Source organism: Theropithecus gelada, chromosome 10 (genome assembly GCF_003255815.1).
Source record: "Theropithecus gelada isolate Dixy chromosome 10, Tgel_1.0, whole genome shotgun sequence".
Classification (NCBI taxonomy): Eukaryota; Metazoa; Chordata; class Mammalia; order Primates; family Cercopithecidae; genus Theropithecus; species Theropithecus gelada.
In genome coordinates, this window is record NC_037678.1 from 69,903,930 (window position 1) to 69,923,331 (window position 19,402).

At 51.2% G+C, this 19,402-nt stretch overlaps 1 protein-coding gene across 6 annotated transcripts in view; it reads right to left on the minus strand.

Annotated features, from left to right (window-relative positions):
* The window catches only part of DNMT3B (DNA methyltransferase 3 beta), a 48,333-nt gene extending 29,182 nt beyond the window's left edge, over positions 1–19,151 (minus strand). For 4 of the 6 annotated variants that reach the window (XM_025398947.1, XM_025398946.1, XM_025398945.1 and 1 more), the window contains exons 1-2: positions 18,758–19,063; positions 163–310 (exon numbers count right to left, since the gene is read on the minus strand). In XM_025398947.1, the coding sequence (XP_025254732.1) occupies positions 163–304 (142 nt within the window). In that variant the 5' untranslated portion in view covers positions 305–310; positions 18,758–19,063. Of the gene's footprint in view, positions 1–162; positions 311–491; positions 785–18,757 lie in introns of those variants that run through there. The other 2 variants (XM_025398944.1, XM_025398942.1) reach the window with 2 other exon arrangements.
* Positions 19,152–19,402: the final 251 nt, after the last annotated feature.

Below are 19,402 nucleotides of genomic sequence, written 5' to 3' on the forward strand. Positions count from 1 at the left end.
GTGAAGGGCTCAGCCCTGCATCCCTCCTTGCTGGAGCTCTCTTCCCTCCCAGGGAATTGTGGTGGAGGTTGTCAGAGACTCTCCCCAAAGCCTCCAGTGGTCTGCAGTGACCGCTCAATGTGTCAGCGCCTGACACCACCCCAGTCCCCACTGCCCAGCCACCTCTGATCTCCGGGGTGCGGATGGCCTCCAGGATCGGGGGCGAGTCGGAGGACTGGTCGCTGCAGGCCCCATTGACGAGGATTGAGTCTTCCCTCCCGCCGGCGTCCTCCTCTCCGTTGAGATGCCTGGTGTCTCCCTTCATGCTTTCCTGTGGGAGAAGCCAGAACGGGTGGGGTGGAAGGGAAGCAGGGACATGAGAGGGGCAGTGTTCCCCCAGACGCCCCGCCATGGGCTCTATGTTCCCAGCCCAAGGCCCCAGGATGCATTCTTAGGGTGATGCTCTTGCCCAAGCACCCCACCCAGGCTGCCCCCCATAGCCTCCCCCTCACCAAGCTCGGAGGCTCAGGACTTGGTTCCATGTGGACAGGTTGTCCCGAAGGCTCAGACGCCAGCACCCAGGACAGAGGCGGGGGCCAGGGCTGGGGTCTTAGGCTCAGACTGCTCTGTGCAATTAGCCAGCCCCTTCAAACAATGCCATTTAGGACCTGCCTGCCCCGGCCTGTCTGCCGCCAGCCTCTGTCCCCTCTGGCCCTGGCCCCCTCTCCCTGCTCAGCCTCTGCAGGGGCTCAGGAAGCCAGTGCATTATTTTCCCTCCTGACCCCTTTGTTTGCTCTCTCCCTTCCCCTCAATCTCCAGGTCCTCTTCCCACCCACCCCCTCCTCCCCCACAGAACCGCTTCTCTCCTCTCCATGGCAGCACAAGCCCCGCCTCACCCCATCCTCCAGGGCCCATTGGTCTGCCGGCCTGTCGCTCACTCCCTTACTCCCTCACCAGCTGGGGCTCAGAGTCCCAAGTTCCCAAGGAGGGAAGGATGAAGGAGGCACAGGCAGAAAGCCTGGGGGGAGTTAACTGGAGGGGGACTCCCCAGATCCGTTGTAGCTTCACCCTCACCTCTGGGACTTGGCCTCCCCACTGCTGCCCCTCCTGGTCAGGTAAATCAGCTAACACATAGGGCCAGGGCCACACTGATGGGTTGGCAGGCTGTGTGACCTCTGGGCTGGCCCATTGCCTGCAACATTGTGGGCACAGATTTTGTTGGATGCAAGAACCTGTATGTATCTCCCTCTAGGGAGACTGGGGAGCTCACCTTCTAGAAAAAGAAAACTGACACACAGACTAGGTTATTCTCCAAGGTCATATAGCCCATCTAAGAGGTGGGGCCAGGATTAGATAGAGAACAAGTAAAAAACTCCAGTGCACAAATGCCATCTGAAACCGAGTTTTCCAAGTCACTTGCCTTTGCTGTTTGTTCCACCTTTGGTTGGCAAAAATATTACAAAAGCCTAGGGACAATATGAGACCTCCAGGCCCCCATCCCTGGGCCACAAACAGCTCCAGGTCACTCACACCACACCCTTGTGTCCTGGAACCATGCCTGGGAAAAGCTTCCCCAAAAAGCTGCTGCCCACATGCACGGGGTCTCCCAGCCTCTGGGCTCCATCATGGAGACATACCAGCGCCTGCCAGACAACCCGTGCTAGCCTCGCAGTTTATCTTCTATCCATCCATCCATCCATCCATCCATCTATCTTAGAGACAGGGTCTCACTCAGTCACCCAGGCTGGAGTGCAGTGGCGTGATCACGGCTCCCTGCAGGCTAGAACTCCCAGGGCTTGAGTGATCCTCTGGCTGGGCCCACAGGTGTGTGCCACCACGTGCGGCTAATTTTCTGTAGAAACAGAGCCTGGCTACGTTGCCCAGGCTGGCCTCAAACTCCTGGCCTCATGGGATCCTCCTACCTCGGCATCTCAAACCAGGGTACCTTCTAGAAGCCACATCTTGTATTGCTGGCTCCGAGCTGCACTGGCGCCACTGGCACTGCCCACCAGGGGGCGCCATGGAGCCCAGTCTGATGTGCCCAGTGGCGGCAGAGGTGCAATTTGTGGTGGGTGCACCTGCCCATTGCATGGGGCAACTGGACCTCTGCTGCTACTCCCCATGTGGCCCAGGAGCCACACAGGCTACAGTACCATCACCTGAGAGCTGGTCGGAATAACTGTTGGAACTGGGAGCTGGCTGGAGAAATCTCAGGCACTAAGCTAGATGTCCTGAAGCAGGATTTTCTTTCTTTTTTTGAGAAGTCTTCCTCTGTCGCCAGGCTGGAGTGCAGTGGTGCAATCTCGGCTCACTACAACCTCTGTTGAGCGTTCAAGCGATTCTCCTGCCTCAGCCTCCTGAGTAGCTGGGATTACAGGCATGCACCACCACGCCCAGCTAATTTTTGTATTTTTAGTAGAGACGGGGTTTCACCATGTTGGCCAGGATGGTCTCGATCTCTTGTCCTCGTGATCTGCCCACCTCAGCCTCCTAAAGTGCTGGGATTATGGGCATGAGCCACTGCACCCAGCCTGAAGCAGGATTTTCACAAGACATTTTAACACACACAAGTCTTAATATGCATGTGAAAGCAGCATTGTTCAGATTATAAACATGTGTGCTGAAACACAGCACATAGGCTTTCTATGTCTCACATGATCCAGGATGTGTGCCAGCACATGTCAAGGAATTTCCCCCAACCCCCAAGGACAGGGGATATGCCTGAGTCAGACCAATCAGCTGCTTCTCAGCCCTTTTTCTCCCAAGCCCTGACCCGGAAGAACAGGCTGGCTGACCTATGGCCAGTTCCTACGAGATGAAGCGACCAGAATCCCAGGGAAGCTGCTGGAGTGTCCTTTCAGAATAATCATTACTTTCAAGCATTTCACCTCAGGCCAAACCAGCGAACTAAGTAACCTAGTGGGCCTGGCATAGAGTAGGAGGTGGGGCTCCCTGGTGTACCTGGAGTCTCCAGGAGGGTCCACCACCCCAAAGTGCTCTGGGGGGAAGACACACAGGGTTTGTTTGTGGCCAGGAGCTGGTGGCAAACCAGAGGCCTGGACTAAAGGATGTGACCTCCTTCGCCTTCATCCAGGACCCAGGGTTCTAATGTGTGCTGGGTTTCGCAGGCAACACTGAACCCCAGTCCTCAGACAGCCCCTAACTGGGTCAACAAGAAGCCAGACAGGAGTCTCACCTCCTAGACAGACCCAGGTTGACAATGATTAACCACCCTGGGACTTCCCCCAGGGCCTCAGCAGTGCCAACTAGTCACCAGCCTACCCGACGTGTGGGCAGCACGCCTTCTAAAACCCGTATCTCAACATTCAGGAAAAGTCTCAAGCCCCTAGAACGAGACCTGTGGGTACTGAAGAGAGAGTCCAGGAAGAAAACCCACAATAAATGGCACCAGCTACCTGGGTGCGCCCCAGGAGCAAGCTGAGCACTTAAATATACTTTCTTCTCGTTGCATAATTCAATGTGATTTCATTTAAAATTCCTTCTGTTTTTATCATGACCCTATGTTTGTAGTGAAATTAACTACCCTCATTGCCTTATAGCCACAGCTGTGTAGACAGCATACACCAACTTCAGAACCTGCACCCATGACTAAAAGATGCCCAGCTCAGCCGGACACGGTGGCTCAAGCCTGTAATCCCAGCACTTTGGGAGGCCGAGACAGGTGGATCACGAGGTCAGGAGATCGAGACCATCCTGGCTAACACGGTGAAACCCCGTCTCTACTAAAAAATACAAAAAACTAGCCAGGCGAGGTGGCGGGCGCCTGTAGTCCCAGCTACTCAGGAGGCTGAGGCAGGAGAATGGCGTAAACCCGGGAGGCAGAGCTTGCAGTGAGCTGAGATCTGGCCACTGCACTCCAGCCCTCCAGCCCCGGCGACAGACTCCGTCTCAAAAAAAAAAAAAAAAAAAAAAGATGCCCAGCTCAGTTCCTCCCCCACCCCGCTTTAGTCTACACCCAAGACAATCTAGCCTTGAGGCATGTGCTGCTGTGTTCTCTTAGCCTGGAAGCCCTCCCGACTCCCTACACCTCCTGCTTCCTTTCTCAGACCTCAACACCCACAGCTCAAAATCCAGGAATAAAAGCTTCTCTCCCAGGCCTTTCCTCCCACATACATAAATACATAAGAATCCCCCCTAATAATAAGGTCTTCTTTTTTTCAGTGCTTACTATTTGTCAGGCACTGTTTTGGCTTTACCCATCTTAACTCATTTAATCTTTAAATGTGGTGAGTACTGTTATTCCTGTTTTGCAGATGGAGAAACCCGAGACAAAGACTGACATACTACCTCCTTGATCAATATATAGGGAAGGTAAATAACATACAAATTTAACTACATGTTCTTAGAATCAGGACAAGAGAAATTAAATTAGCATCAGGTGTGTACTGGTGGATACGAATCTCCCCCACCTCTTTCTATGTATCTCACTGACTTCATGATTCAAGGCTGGCATTTCCAGATAACATGGCCCCCATCACAAGCCAACTGCTTTATCTAACATGACCTATCCAGAGTGGCGGACATGCTGGATTTAGAACTGCACCATCCCACTCTGCCACTGTAACATCAAGTAGCTAACAGTCCCCAGGGCCCTACTTACTATAGGCTGAACACTGTCTCTACCACCATGGATTTTTACTTTTTTTCTTTTTTAAGATCAAGTCTTACTCTGTCACCTGGGCTGGAGTGCAGTGGGGTGATCTCCGCTCACTGCAACCTCCACCTCCCCGGTTCAAGCAATTCTTCCGCCTCAGCCTCCTGAGTAGCTGGGATTACAGGCTTGCACCACCATGCCTGGCTAATTTTTGTATTTTCGCCATGTTGGCCAGGCTGGTCTCAAACTCCTGACCTCAGGTGATCCACCCGCCTTACCCTGAGATTACAGGTGTAAGCTGCTGCACCCAGCCTGTCTGCCACCTCTTTTAACCCCCACCCCATCCTGGGGCAGGTCTTATTATCCCCCTGCCTTCAACAGGCTCAGATGAGTTAAGTCACACAGAGAAGTGGCAGTGCCAAATCTCATGCCCAGGCAGTCCAAGGCACGTGCCTGGAACTGCCATAACCGAGACAGACAAGAATTACAGAAGTTATGAACAATGCATCACCCATTCCAGGGATGAAGGGAGCTTCGCGGCTGGGACATGATACACCAGCTGAGAGTTTCCCTTCACAGGAGGTGGCTGCCTAACCTTGTGATGAGAGGTGAACTCTGACCCTGTCCCAGAGGCTGGGGTCCAGCGTGTGATTCGGGGTGGGCAGCAGCACTGGGTGGGCCCACCCACAAGGTTCTCCCCCAGGGGCTTTCCTCATTAGTGCAGCAGGGTGCCTGTGCCCCGACTGAACCAGGTCAGATGTACTCAAATGCAATGTGGCAGACAGAGGGGTAGGTGGCACCCCCAATTAGACTCAAGAGGAGGCTCAGGGACTCGCCCCAACCCAGCAATAATGCTGAGAACTGATGTCACTCATTTCCTCCAGGCTGACACCAGCAGCAGAGCTGTTTCACAGCACTTCGTAAATGTTAATTGTATTAATTAAACCTCACAATGCAGGAAGGGGGATCACTTTGGTATCTGCCCCAACCCCGGGGTGCAGTAAAAAATTAAAAACTAAAATCCTTCATTCAGTGGAGAGTATCAATTTAAAGAAAAAATAAATAAAAATTCCACCTCCACAGCCTATGTTAGAGAAATCTAGGGCCAGGTGTGGTAGCTCAAGCCTGTAATCCCAGCACTTTGGGAGGCTGAGGCAGGTGGATCACCTGAGGTCAGGAGTTCAAGGCCAGCCTGGCCAACATGGTGAAACCCCATCTCTACTAAAAATAAAAAAATTCAGCCGGGCGCGGTGGCTCATGCTTGTAATCCCAGAACTTTGGGAGGCCAAGGCAGGCAGATCACGAGGTCAGGAAACCGAGACCACGGTGAAAACCTGTCTCTACTAAAAATACAAAAAATTAGCCGGGCGTGATGGCGGGCACCTGTAGTCCCAGCTACTTGGAGAGGCTGAGGAAGGAGAATGGCCTGTAATCCCAGCACTTTGGGAGGCCGAGGCGGGCAGATCACTTGAGGCCAGGAGTTCAAGACCAGCCTGATCAACATGGTGAAACCCCATCTCTACTAAAAACACACACAAAAAAATTAGCTGGGCATGGTGGCAGGTGCGTGTAATCCCAGCTACTCAGGAGGCTGGGCAGGAGAATCACTTGAACCCGGGAGGCGGAGATTGCAGTGAGCAGGTTGCAGTGAGGTTGAGATCGTGCCACTATACTCCAGCCTGGGCAACAAGGGGGAGACTCCATTTCAAAAAAGAAAAGAAAAAAGCAAAGAAAACAAAAAAGACAAGACAAGACATGGGAGACCCCAAAAAGACGGGAGGATGGGAAGCAGCAAGGGTTGAAAAACCACCTATCAGGTACAACGTTCAGTATTTGGGTAATGGATATACCAGAAGCCCAATCCCCACCAGTAAGTAATATACCCATGCAACAAACAAGCACATGTACTCCTTGAATCTAAAAAAGAAAAAAAAAGGCCGGGTGCGGTGGCTCAGGCCCATAATCCCAGCACTTTGGGAGGCCAAGGCGGGCGGATCACAGGGTCAGGAGATTGAGACCATCCCTGCTAACACAGTGAAACCCCATCTCTACTAAAAATACAAAAAATTAGCTGGGCGTGGTGGCACACACCTGTAGTCCCAGCTACTCGGGAGGCTGAGGCAGGAGAATGGCGTGAACCCGGGAGGCGGAGCTTGCAGTAAGCGAGATCATGCCACTGCACTCCAGCCTGGATGACACAGCGAGACTCCGTCTCAAAAAAAAAAAAAAAAGAAAAGAAAAAAAGACACCATAAAACAATGCAGTAAGTAGGCTGTAAAAGTTAAGCCCAGGGAGGGACACCACACCTAGGTGAAGTAGAGAGCGGGAAGGATCCAGGCAGCACATCCAAAGGAAAGGGGACCAGACACAGGCTGTCCACACCGGTGGCAGCAGAACACGTGACAGAACACAAGGTCCCAGTACTGTGCTTTTGTCTGATAAGGAACTTACCCTAAATTCCAGAAAACATCAGATTTACAGGAAAGCAGTAAAAAAAAAAAACACTGTTGGGCACAGTGGCTCATGCCTGTAATCTCACCATTTTAGAAGGTCGAGGCTTGAGCTTGGGCTCAGGAATTGAACGCCAGCCTGGGCAACACAGCAAGACCTCTTCTCTATTAAAATATTTTTTTAAATTAGCTGAATGTGTTGGCATGCCCCTGTCGTCCTAGCTATTCGCCTGTAGTCCCAGCTCCTCAGAAGGTGATGGGGAACGATCACCTAAGCCTCGGAGGTTGAGGGTGCGGTAAGCTATCGTCACGCCATGCACTCTAGGCCCTGTTCTCAAAAAAAAAAAAAAAAAAAAACAATATTGTTCTCAAACCCCAGTTTTATAATCTGCAAAATAAAGTAACCCACCTGATTCACTGGGAAGTTGGTACCAAGGACACCTACATAGGTGACACCTGAAGTCACTTATTCTCAGGTGCCATCTTGCTGCTCACCCCAGCACCACCCCACAAGGCCAATCAAGAAGTATCCACCCCATCACCCTCCACAATTCGGGATGCATTTGGGGAATTGCTCAATGCCTCTAGGTCATGAGTACATGTACCATTGTCATCCTACAGTAGAAGCTGGGCCCTTGGCAGAGTAAGCAGAATTATCAGAAGAGTGTGTCCATACAAAAAAATTAACCAGGCGTAGTGGCACACACCTATAGTCCCAGTTACTCGGGAGGCTGAGGCAGGAGAATCGCTTGAACCCGGGAAGCGGAGGTCGCAGTGAGTCACTGCTCTCCAGCCTGGGCAACAGTACAGGCTCCGTCTCAAAAAAAAAAAGTGTGTGTCCAAACAGGGAAAAACCAGACAAGTGGCTATCTGCAGGCTGTTCATGACACCCAAATACACTCAGATGTTTGTCAGTGCATTGGAATAAAATCATGTCATTACCTTTTAGATAAGTAACAGGAAAAAAAAACCTGGGACCATAAAGATCTGAAAAGATATGACAGTAACTTTAGAGTCTAAACTTTTTGCCCTTTATACAAAAAACACAAGCACCCAGCCCCTTCCCCTATATCCACTTCGAGAACCCCTTGAAGGGTGTGGCAGCCCCAGGGAGTGGTCAATGGTAATTCAGAGAATGAGGGGCAGCATAGGAGCAGAATCCTAGGCACTGCCATGCCCAATTCCTGTGGCTACCTACCCCTTGGCAAAATCAGAGCCTAGGACCCTCTGTCCCCTCCCAAGAGGGCAAAGGAGGTCAATGTTCTGGAAAGAGACCCCCTCAACCTTGGCCCGTCCCTCACAGTGGGCTGCACCTGTGGCTTCAACTAAGAACGTCTTAAATCTCGAGTCTACATATCTACACAGTATTTAGTCATCTTAAGCCTAAACACCTACACAGCAGGGATACTGGTTCAGTCTTTGGGATAGTAATCTTGACTATGTCATCTAAAATGCCTAACATCTATATCCTGCTACACAGGATTCTACTGCTCAGAAACCACCCAGTTCAAAGCTCTCGCGAAGGCCTCTGTGCAAGGGGGTCGCTGCAGTCCTGTTTGTCACAGCAAACACTGCAATCAAATCACAGTCAAGAGGACTGGTTAACTAAATTACCTACTTCCACAATAGGGGGCAAAGAGTGCAGTACTTATTGTTAGACAAAGTTATGTAAAGTGAAAACAAAAAACCTGCATAATACAATATCAATTATTAATGTTTAAGCCATTTACCTCTGGCATTTCTTCTCTAACTCTAAAAATTCATACTCAGAAGGAAGGTTTGGGGTAACTACCTTAAGCCCATGTAACTTTTTTCTTTTTTGAGACAGTTTCGCTCGTTTCCCAGGCTGGAGTGCAATGGTGCAATCTCGACTCACTGTAACCTCCACCTCCCGGGTTCAAGCGATTCTCCTGCCTCAGCCTCCATAGTAGCTGGGATTACAGGAATGAGCCACCATACCTGGTTAATTTTGCATTTTTAGTAGAGACCAGGTTTCTCCATGTTAGTCAGGCTGGTCTTGAATTCCTGACCTCAGGTGATCCGCCCGCCTCAGCCTCCCAAAGTGCTGGGATTACAGGCATGAGCCACCACGCCCAGCAAGCCTATGTAACTTTTATAATCAGAAAACACGTAACTCGCCTAAGAAACACTTATTTGAATTAGTCCATTCAGGTTTCATCAACATAATTATTTGATTATTTGTATATGGTATGAGGTAGGGACCTAATTATTTTTGCCCACAAGTAGAGCCAGACACCCATGAATACATCCCAACTCTACCTCTTATTTGAACTTCCAATATATATGTAGTATGTTTGGAGGCTCAGTTTTCTGTTTGGTATTTATCCTTTGCCATTCTTTTTTTTTTTTTTTTTTGAGATGGAGTCTTGTTCTGTTGCCCAGGCTGGAGTGCAATGGCATGACCTTGGGTCACTGCAACCTCCACCTCCTGGGTTCAAGCGATTCTCCTGCCTCAGCTTCCTTGGGATTACAGGTGCATGCCACCACGCCCAGCTAATTTTTATATTTTTAGTAGAGATGGGGTTTCACCACGCTGGCCAGGCTGGTCTTGAACTCCCAACCTCAGGCAATCCGCCCACCTCAGCCTCCCAAAGTGCGGGGATTACAAGTGTGAGCCACTGCTCTAGGCCATTGCTACTATTTTTAATCACTACGACTGCTAGAGCAAGCCTGCAAGCCTTATTGAAAAGTTCATTTTCTCCCTTTAGTTTGTGGTCTCTCATTTCCTGTTCTCTTCTGCTCTCTAGATTTCTTTAAGGGAGCTTAGTTCTTCTACCCACAGATAAAGGCACAGCATTTTTAGTTGTTTCAACATGGACAGACTTTCAAATAAATTATTTCTATCATAACCAGAAAATAAGTCCTTGTACATTATGTATTGAAAAGATAAAAATCACAACACAAAGAAAAGCTAGGCATGTTATATTCATATCAAAAAAAAAAAGATGCCAGGGACAGTGGCTTATGCCTGTAATCCCAGCAATGTCGGAAGCCCAGGCAGGAGGATGGCTTGAGCCCAGGAGTTCAAGATCAGCCTAGGCAACAAAGTGAGACCCCAACACTACAAAAAAAAAAAAAAAAAATTTAGGCTGGGCACAGTGGTTCATGCCTGTAATCCCAGCACTTTGGGGGGCCTAGGTGGGCGGATCACCTGAAGTCAGGAGTTCGAGACCAGCCTGACCAACATGGAGAAACCCCCGTCTCCACTAAAAATACAAAATTAGCGGGGCGTGGTGGCACATGCCTGTAATCCCAGCTACTTGGGAGGCTGAGGTAGGAACATCACTTGAACCCAGGAGGCGGAGGTTGCAGTGAGCCAAGATTGCACCATTGCACTCCAGCCTGGGCAACAAAGAGCGAAACTCCGGCTCAAAAAAAAAAAAAAAAAAAAAAAAATTTAAGGCCAAGTATGGTGTCTCAAGCCTGTAATTCCAGCACTTTGTGAGGCCGAGGTGGGCAGATCGTTTGAGATCAGGAGTTCGAGACCAGCCTGGCCAACGTGGTGAAACCCCATCTCTATTAAAATAAAAAATACAAAAACTAGGCCGGGCGTGGTGGCTTACGCCTATAATCCCATCACTTTGGGAGACCGAGGTGGGCAAATCACCTGAGGTCGGGAGTTGAAGACCAGCCTGATCGACATGGAAAAACCCCGTCTCTACTAAAAAAAAAAAAAAAAAAATTAGCCGGGCATGGTGGCACATGCCTGTAATCCCAGCTACTTGGGAGACTGAGGCAGGAGAATCACTTGAACCTGGGAGGCGGAGGTTGCAGTAAGCTGAGATCACGCCATTGCACTTCAGCCTGGGCAGCAAGAGTGAAAAACTGTCTCAGAAGAAAAAAGAAAAAAAAAAAAAAAAATCACAAAAAACTAGCCTGATGAGGTGGCGGGCACCTGTAATTCCAGCTACGCAGGAGGCTGATGCAGAAGAATCGTTTGAACCCAGGAGTTGGAGGTTGCAGTGAGCTGAGATCATACCATTGCACTCTAGCCTGAGTGACAAAGCAAGACTGTCTCAAAAAAAAATTTTTTTTTTAATTAACTAGGTATAGTGGTGCACAAGTGCCTGTAGTTGAAGCTACTGGGAAGTGAGGGCTGCGGTGGGAGGACCACTGGAGCATTGGAGGTGAGGTTACAGTGAGCTGTGACTGCAGTACTGAACTCCAGAGACCCTGTCTCAAAAATTTTTTAAAAGTAAGAAATAACTGCTAGTACATGTCACAACACAAATAAGTCTCAAATATCTCACACTAAGTAAAACAACCCAGACTCAAAGGGCTATATAATGCATGGCTCCCGCTTGAATCCAGGAGGCGGAAGTTGCAGTGTGCCAGATCATGCCACTGTACTCCAGCCTGGGCGACAGTGAGATGCTATCTCAAAAATAATAATAATAATAATGTATGATTCCATTTATATGACATTCTGGAAAAAGCAGTACTGCAAGGACAGAAAACAAATCTCAAAAAGGAAAAAAGAAATATCAAAATTAAGGCCTACAGATAAGGGAACTGCATATATACAAATGGCTTTAAAAGAAGCCCATGATCTAACATAAAAACCACTTTTCAAAAACTGTCCACAATTACCTCGTGGGGGCTCAGATCTGCCCGCCTCAACAGTCAAGAAGCAGGCCTGCAAAACAGTCAGCTGCACCCACAGAAAGCACCAGAGCGTCTTAACCCAGCACATCTTGTGTGTCCTGCCAGTTCTGTGGACTCAGTCGGGTGCCGGCAGAAGTTTTGGAAAATAAATCTGCAACAGTGTTTTAACACAGTTCTACTCCTTGCTAGTTGTGTGGTCATAGTAACAGTCATATTTAGTACTGAGCAGTTCCCCTAATTCAGCATCCTGCTTACAGCTCAGCATGTAACATCCTAGGGCAACATGAGGACACAGATGAGGTTTGCAAATTCACCCAAAGACTTGGGAAAGCCAGTGCCTAAGCTTGAGGCTCTTCCTCAAGTGCCATCGTCAGGTTAGGGCTTCCTTACCCATGGTGCCAAACAACTCCCAGAGTCAGAGAAAATGGCTTGCCTGGAATATAATGAACACTTAAGTCTTCATCACAACCACCTTTTCACAAAAGAGGGGGTGCCTGTAGCTGGCTCAGTGGGACCCTAGTTAGTGCCTCCCCATTCCCATCTCCAGAGCCTCCTGTATCCATTCAGATATGAGTTCTACTAGGCTTCAGGAAGCCTGATAGTAATTAGGAATCAAAGGCAGACAAGGGACCAGGCACGGTGGCTCACACCTATAATCCCAGCACTTGGGGATTACACTTGAGCCTAGGAATTTGAGACCAGCCTGGGCAACACAGCAAGAGACTCTCCATAAAAAATCACTTTAAAATTAGCCGGGCACAGTGGCTCACACTTGTAATCCCAGCACTTTGAGGCCGAGGTGGGTGGATCACCTGAGGTGGGGAATTCGAGACCAGCCTGACCAACATGGAGAAACACCATCTCTACTAAAAAAAAACAAAATTAGCCAGGAATGGTGGTGCATGCCTGTAATCCCAGCTACTCAGGAGGCTGAGGCAGGAGAATCACTTGAACCTGGCAGGCGGGGGTTGCGGTGAGCTGAGATCCCACCATTGCACTCTAGCCTGGACAACAAGAGCGAAACTCCATCTCCAAAAAAAAAAAAAAAAAAAATTAAAATTAGCCAAGCCTGGTGGCTCTCACCTATAGCTACTCAGGAGGTGACTGAGGTGGGAGGATGGCTCAACCCAGGAGTTCAAGGCTGCAGTGAGCTGTGATCGTACCACTGCACTCCAGCCTAAGCAACACAGTGAGCCATGTTGCCATGCTGCCAGGGCCCATCACTGTACTGGCTGCAGGGAACACCCTACAAACGCATCAGTACTTCTGCAGGAGAGTTAGACCCTTGACTCCCAAATCCCCTCCCTCAGCCTACTGCTCCGGAGACAACCACTCTTCTTCAGCCACACAGGCTGAGGCTCTGGACAAGAACACAAGACAGCTGGGTGCAGAGGCTCACACCTGTAGTCCCAGCACTTTGGGAGACGGAGGCAGGATTGCTTGAGCCCAGGGGTTTGAGACCAGCTGGGGCAACATAGTGAGACTTTAATGTTTCTACAAAAAAATTTTAAAATTAGATGAGCATGGGCTGGGTGCCGTGGCTCACGCCTGTAATCCCAGCACTTTGGGAGGCCAAGGCGGGTGGATAACGAGGTCAGGAGATTGAGACCATCCTGGCTACGGTGAAACCCTATCTCTACTAAAAACACAAAAAGTTAGCTGGGCATGGTGGCGGGGGCCTGTAGTCCCAGCTACTCAGTAGGCTGAGGCAGGAGAATGGCGTGAACCCAGGAGGTGGAGCTTGCAGTGAGCTGAGATCGTGACACTGTACTCCAGCCTGGGCAACAGACTCTGTCTCAAAAAAAAAAAAAAAAAAAATTAGATGGGCATGGAGGCACGTGGATAAGGTCCCAGCTACTCAGGAGACTGAAGTGGGAGGATCCTGGAATAAGCCCAGGGGTTCAAGGCTGCAGTGAGCTATGATCGCACCACTGCACTCCAGCCTGGGTGACAATGCGAGAATTGTCTCAAAAGAAATAATTTAAAAAAAAACAACAAAACAAAACAAGAGGTTACAGACTGGGAGAAGTGGAGGAACAGATGCCAGACTGAGACCTCGCCAGTCCCCTGGCCCTGTAGCCAGACCTCCAGGGCAAGGTACTGGAAAACGGAGTATCCCTTAATATTGGAGGGAACACAAGGGAACACTAAACCCTGCAATATTCTCAGGCAGATAAATGATGTTGTAGCCACAAGACAAAGACACCATTAAAAATTGAATTTGGGGCCGGGCGCGGTGGCTCAAGCCTGTAATCCCAGCACTTTGGGAGGCCGAGACGGGCGGATCACAAGGTCAGGAGATCGAGACCATCCTGGCTACCCCGGTGAAACCCCGTCTCTACTAAAAAATACAAAAAACTAGCCGGGCGCGGTGGCGGGCGCCTGTAGTCCCAGCTACTCGGGAGGCTGAGGCAGGAGAACGGCGTAAACCCGGGAGGCGGAGCTTGCAGTGAGCTGAAATCCGGCCACTGCACTCCAGCCTGGGCTACAAAGCGAGACTCCGTCTCAAAAAAAAAAAAAAAAAAAAAAAAAAATTGAATTTGGGCCAGGCACGGTGGCTCACGCCTATAATCCCAGCTCTATGGGAGGGAGGCTGAGGTGGGCAGATCACCTGAGGTCAGGAGTTCGAGACCAGCCTGACCAACATGGAGAAACCCCGTCTCTACTAAAAAAAATTAAAAATTAGCCAGGCGTGGTGGCACACGCCTATAGTCCCAGCTACTTGGGAGGCTGATGCAGGAGTATCACTTGAACCCGGCAGGTGGAAGTTGCAGTGAGCCAAGATCACGCCATTGCACTCCAGCCTGGGTGACAAGAGTGAAACTCCATCTCAAAAAATAAAAATAATAAAATAAAAATTGAATTTGGGTGTGTTGGCTCATGTCTATAATCCCAGCACTTTGGGAGGCTGAGGAGGATAGATTGCCTGAGCCCAGGAGACTAGCTTGGGCAATGAGGTGAAACCCCATCTTTACAAAACATACAAAAATTGGCCAGGCATGGTGGCACATGCCTGTAGTCCCAGCTACGCGGGAGGTTGAGGCATAAGAATTGCTTGAACCCAGGAGACAGAGGTTGCAGTGAGCCGAAATCGTGCCACTGTGCTCCAGCCTGGGCAACAGAGCGAGTCTGTCTCAAAATATAAATAAGTAAATAAAAAATAAACTAGAGCAGAGGTCATACCTGTACTATTTTGTTTGAAAGAATGAAAATATCTGAGTGAAAAGTGACTTAGAGGCCATATATGGTAGCTCACACCTGTAATCCCAAGCCTTCGGAAGGCTGAGACAGAAGGATCCTACAACACAGGCTTTCAAGGCTAGCCTTGGCAACATAGCGAGACCACGTCCTTATAAAAAAAAAAAAGTAAGCATATCTATATATATATGTGTGTGTGTATATATATATACACACACACACACACAAAATTTTTTTTTGCTTTTTTTTTTTTTTGAGACAGGGTCTTGCTCTGTCACCCAGGCTGGAGAACAGTGGCAGGATCTCGGCTCACTGCAACCTCCGCCTCCTAGGTTCAAGCAATTCTCGTGCCTCAGCCTCCGAGTAGCAAGGATTACAGGCATGCACAACCACGCCTGGCTACTTTTTGTATTTTTTGTAGAGTCACGGTTTCACCATGTTGGCCAGGCTGGTCTTGAACTCCTGGCCTTAAGTGATCCGCCAGCCTCAGTCTCCCAGTGTGCTGGGATTATGGGTGTGAGGCACCACACCCAGCCTAAATATATATATATATTTTAAAAGCATGGCTGGGCCCAGTGGCTCATGCCTGTAATCTACGTGGCAACCATCCTGGTGAACACAAGTGAAACCCTGTGTCAAAAAAAAAAAAAAAAAAAAAACCTGTGTCTACTTAAAATACAAAAAAATTAGCCAGGCGTGGTGGCAGGCACCTGTAGTCCCAGGACTCGGGAGGCTGAGGCAGGAGAATGGCGTGCAACCGGGGGGTGGAGCTTGCAGTAAGTGGAGTTCGTGCCACTGCACTCCAGTCTGGGCGACAGAGTAAGACTCGTATCAAAAAAAAAAAATTAAAAAATGTAAATAAGTAAATAAATAAAAAGCAGCCGGGTGTAACAGCTCACACCTGTAATCCCAACATTTTGGGAAGCCGAGAAGGGTGAATCACTTGAGGTCAGGAGTTTGAGACCAGCCTTGCCTACATGATGAAACCGCATTTCAACTGAAAATACAAAAACTAGCCAGGCGTGGTGGTGTGCGCCTGTAATCCCAGCTACTCGGAAGATTGAGGCAGGAGAATGGCTTGAACCCAGGAGGCGGAGGTTGCAGTGGGCCAAGATCATAACACTGCACTCCAGCCTGGGTGGCAACGTGAGACTGGCTCAAAAAAAAAAAAAGAGAGAAAGAAAATGCTCACCACCAAGATGTAATCTTCCTGTATCTTCCAGAGCCTCAGTTCTATCACCTGTAAAAGGGTCCCAGTGAGAATATGAGCCCCCCAACAAAAGGGGAGATATGTCTGCTCAGTCTCTGTTTACAAAGAGAGTGGCCTGCACATGACATGAATTCCACACTTCACCAGTCCTGGTCCACCATGAAACTGGAAATCATTCTGAAAATTCATGATTTAAAAGAAAAAAACTCCACTCAATTAGTAGTATGTGCCTGAGCTAAGGACTGGTGCTTGGGGGAGACAGCACAACCTTATACTTCTGAAAAGTTTCACATTTAGCTGAAACTGGAAAAGGCGTCTGAGTCTGGAGGTGAGGCAGCTGGCATGACTTGGTCTAGGAAAAGGAATCCCAAGGTAAGTTTTCCCTTTAGAACTCGCCCAAGCCCCCACTGGAAGCACGTCCATGGGGCTGCAATAATGAGGGACGACAGGCGCCTCTGGATCACAGGCCCCACGTGGCTGGAGGAAGGGAAGGAAGCAGCCTCCCCAACCCCACCTCCCTTGCTCCTCCCTTAGACCCCTGCAGCTCCCAGATACCGTCTTCCCCTCCCCCCATCCTCTGCAAGGGGTGGGGGTTATGTCTACGACTTTAAGAGCAGGATGCCACTGGCCCCAGCCCTTGTCCCTTTGTCTCAGCACTCTCCACCCCAATGGCAAAAGGTAAAGGATCTCACTTAGTTCTACAATTACACCTTTGCAGTAGGCCCCCATGCTTGGCCGGGAGGGCTTTAAAAAACGGCCCCAACCCATAAAACAAAACCAAGACTCTGTTCAAAAGGGAACAAAGGCGGTTCTTCCTGCCAACTCCTTAATCGTGGACAATGATTGGGAAAAGCTTTCAGAGTTGAGAAAGAAATTGACCACCTTCGTGAAGGCAGGAAAAGGAGAGGCTGGCAGGGGTGCCTCCCTCCATCCCCAAATCTCAGGAATGGCCACCCTAAAACGAGAGGCTATTGGTTATTAAGTACAGACATCAACACTCATGTGCTGACCCTACACAGGCACTATCCCACTGTGTCTTTACCCAGGCCCAATGTGGTAGAGGCTATTACACATAAACATCTGAGGAAGATCAAGGGCTGAAGAGGTTAATTCACGCATAAGACTGGTTTCATCCTTACACAACCCTATCAGTAGGACTGTTGCTAATTCAGATGTAATAGTGAAGGCACGGAGAGCAATGAACTTGGTGAGACAGGGTTTAAACACATGCTGAAGAACTACGACTTATGCTTCCCTAGGGAAGGAAGCTTGCTTAGCCTGTGTGCTAGCTAGTGATTTCAACAATGGCAAACATGTATTGAGTGCTTACTGTATACCAACCCTATAAACTAAGTACCATCATCTCAACTCTGGAAAAATCAAGTCCGCACCTGGCGTTTCCAAGGTGGGTTAACAAGAAGCCCCAGGAGGCCTGGTAGAGGAGATAATAGCTGTCTCCCAAAAACTGCCACCCATCCGCCAAAACCCACCGCATCCAGAACTCAGGAGGCAGCTCAAAGTTCATACTCTGTCCTTAATTCCCTTTAAACACTTCCCAGCTTCGGGGGAGGGTGGAAACACGGGGGCCCAGCGAGCCTCTCTCCTAGACCAGGGAGAAAAAGGGAGCAGGGAAGGCTGGAGGCGCGGGCAAGAACTAGGCTCAGAACTCCATCCACAGGTGAGATCCTCCAGCGGGGAGCCTGGGCACAAGGGCAGCGCAGTCTTACAGCTTGTTAGGTCTTTCTCTGCTTCCACTTGCTCCCCGATAAAGTGGGGCTCAATAACCCCTCCCCATGCAACCACGAGCCGGGAAGCTTATCTTCCAGGAGCTTGTGCTAGAGGTTTTGTGGCCTCAGTGTGCGAGTCTGGGAAGTGGGGCCAGCCGCACCCAGGAGATAGGCTAAGAATGGAATGTAAGACCCCAGGGTAGGCGGAGTGGCCGGGGCAGGGAGGTGCCGTCCCTCCGGCCGGCTCCTTCCGAGCCAGATGTGCACAGCAGGGAGAGGGCGCCCCGCTGCGCCCCGCGCTTGGTGGCTCAGGTCGGGAGCACCCCGGGAGGTCGCCCTCTGCCTCCATCCCCTACACGCGCGCACGCCCCAGCCCGCCCGAGTCTAAGCCCACACTCACGAGCTCTTTCCTAAAGTTGGGGTCGGGGGAAGGGACAGCGCCTCGCCTGAAGCCCCACATCCCAGTTGCAAGGGGCGGACGCCCACCTGCATGGCAGAAACCCCTCCTCACCTCCTCCGCCCCTTAACTTATCACAAGGCCGAGGCCAAGTGAGTACACCCCCTGCCCATGAGCAAAGCCCCTGTTCATGCTCTCGACGGACACCTCCTCCCCCTCGAGTCTGGACCCCGGGAAGCCAGCGTGTCCCCCTCCCTGAAAGCAAGCTTCTCTCCTCTTCGGGCTCCTGGAGGCAGCAGACGCGTCCCTTCCTCTCGTATCTCCGGTCCCGTCAGATGTATGTCCCCCGCGTCCCACCCGCGGACCCCGTTCCACCCCAAGCAGGGTCCGTGGGCGTTTCCTCACCCCGCCAACCCAGCCCGGCGGGAGCCCCTCCTCGGGAGGTCCTGGAGAGGTTCTCTCCCCGGCAGCTTAGGAAGCCCCTCGCCGTCCCCTCCCCTAGGAGCCCTCGAAGCCGGCGGCTGCCGAGCCTCCCCGGGGCCCCGGGGCGCTCACCTGCCGCAGGGCTGGCTCGGGCGCGGCTGGGCGGCGGAGCCGCGGGTCGGGGCTGGCTGGCAGGAGGCCGGCGGGCGGCCGTGCAGGGCGCTGGGCTCGCGAATCTCCGGCGCCGATCGCCGAGCTAGGTTTACTTGGGCCACTTAACCCCAGCGCTGCCGGCCGGGCGCGGCCGCCCGCTCGCCCGACCGCCAGGTAGCCGGTCCCGTCCGTCGGGGGGCGCTCGGAGTGTCCACGCGGGCTGCGGCCGCGGAGCCGGGAGCGGCTGCTGCGAGGAAGCGGCGCGGGCCGGACGGGGCAGCGAGAGTGGGTGGGGAGGGGGCGGTGCCGACTCCCCTTGTAGCCCCGGCCCGGCCCTCGCCCCGCCCCCGCCCGGGGGCGCCCCCGCCGCAGCCACTCAGATCCCGGCCCGGGCGCGGGGGGACCGGGGGGCGGGGACGAGGGAAATTTGAAATCGCTCGGAGCCTCCCCTCCGCCCCTCTCTGCGGGCTCCGCCCCCTGGCCCCCTGCCCCCGCCAACCCCGTGCCAGTAAAATCACCCTGGGGGACCCTAAGCGGGAGGGGTGGGGTCAGACGTCCAAAACCAGACTCCTTCTGGAGCCTCTTTTCCCGGGCTCCCTTCAACCCGAACGGAGACGCACACAG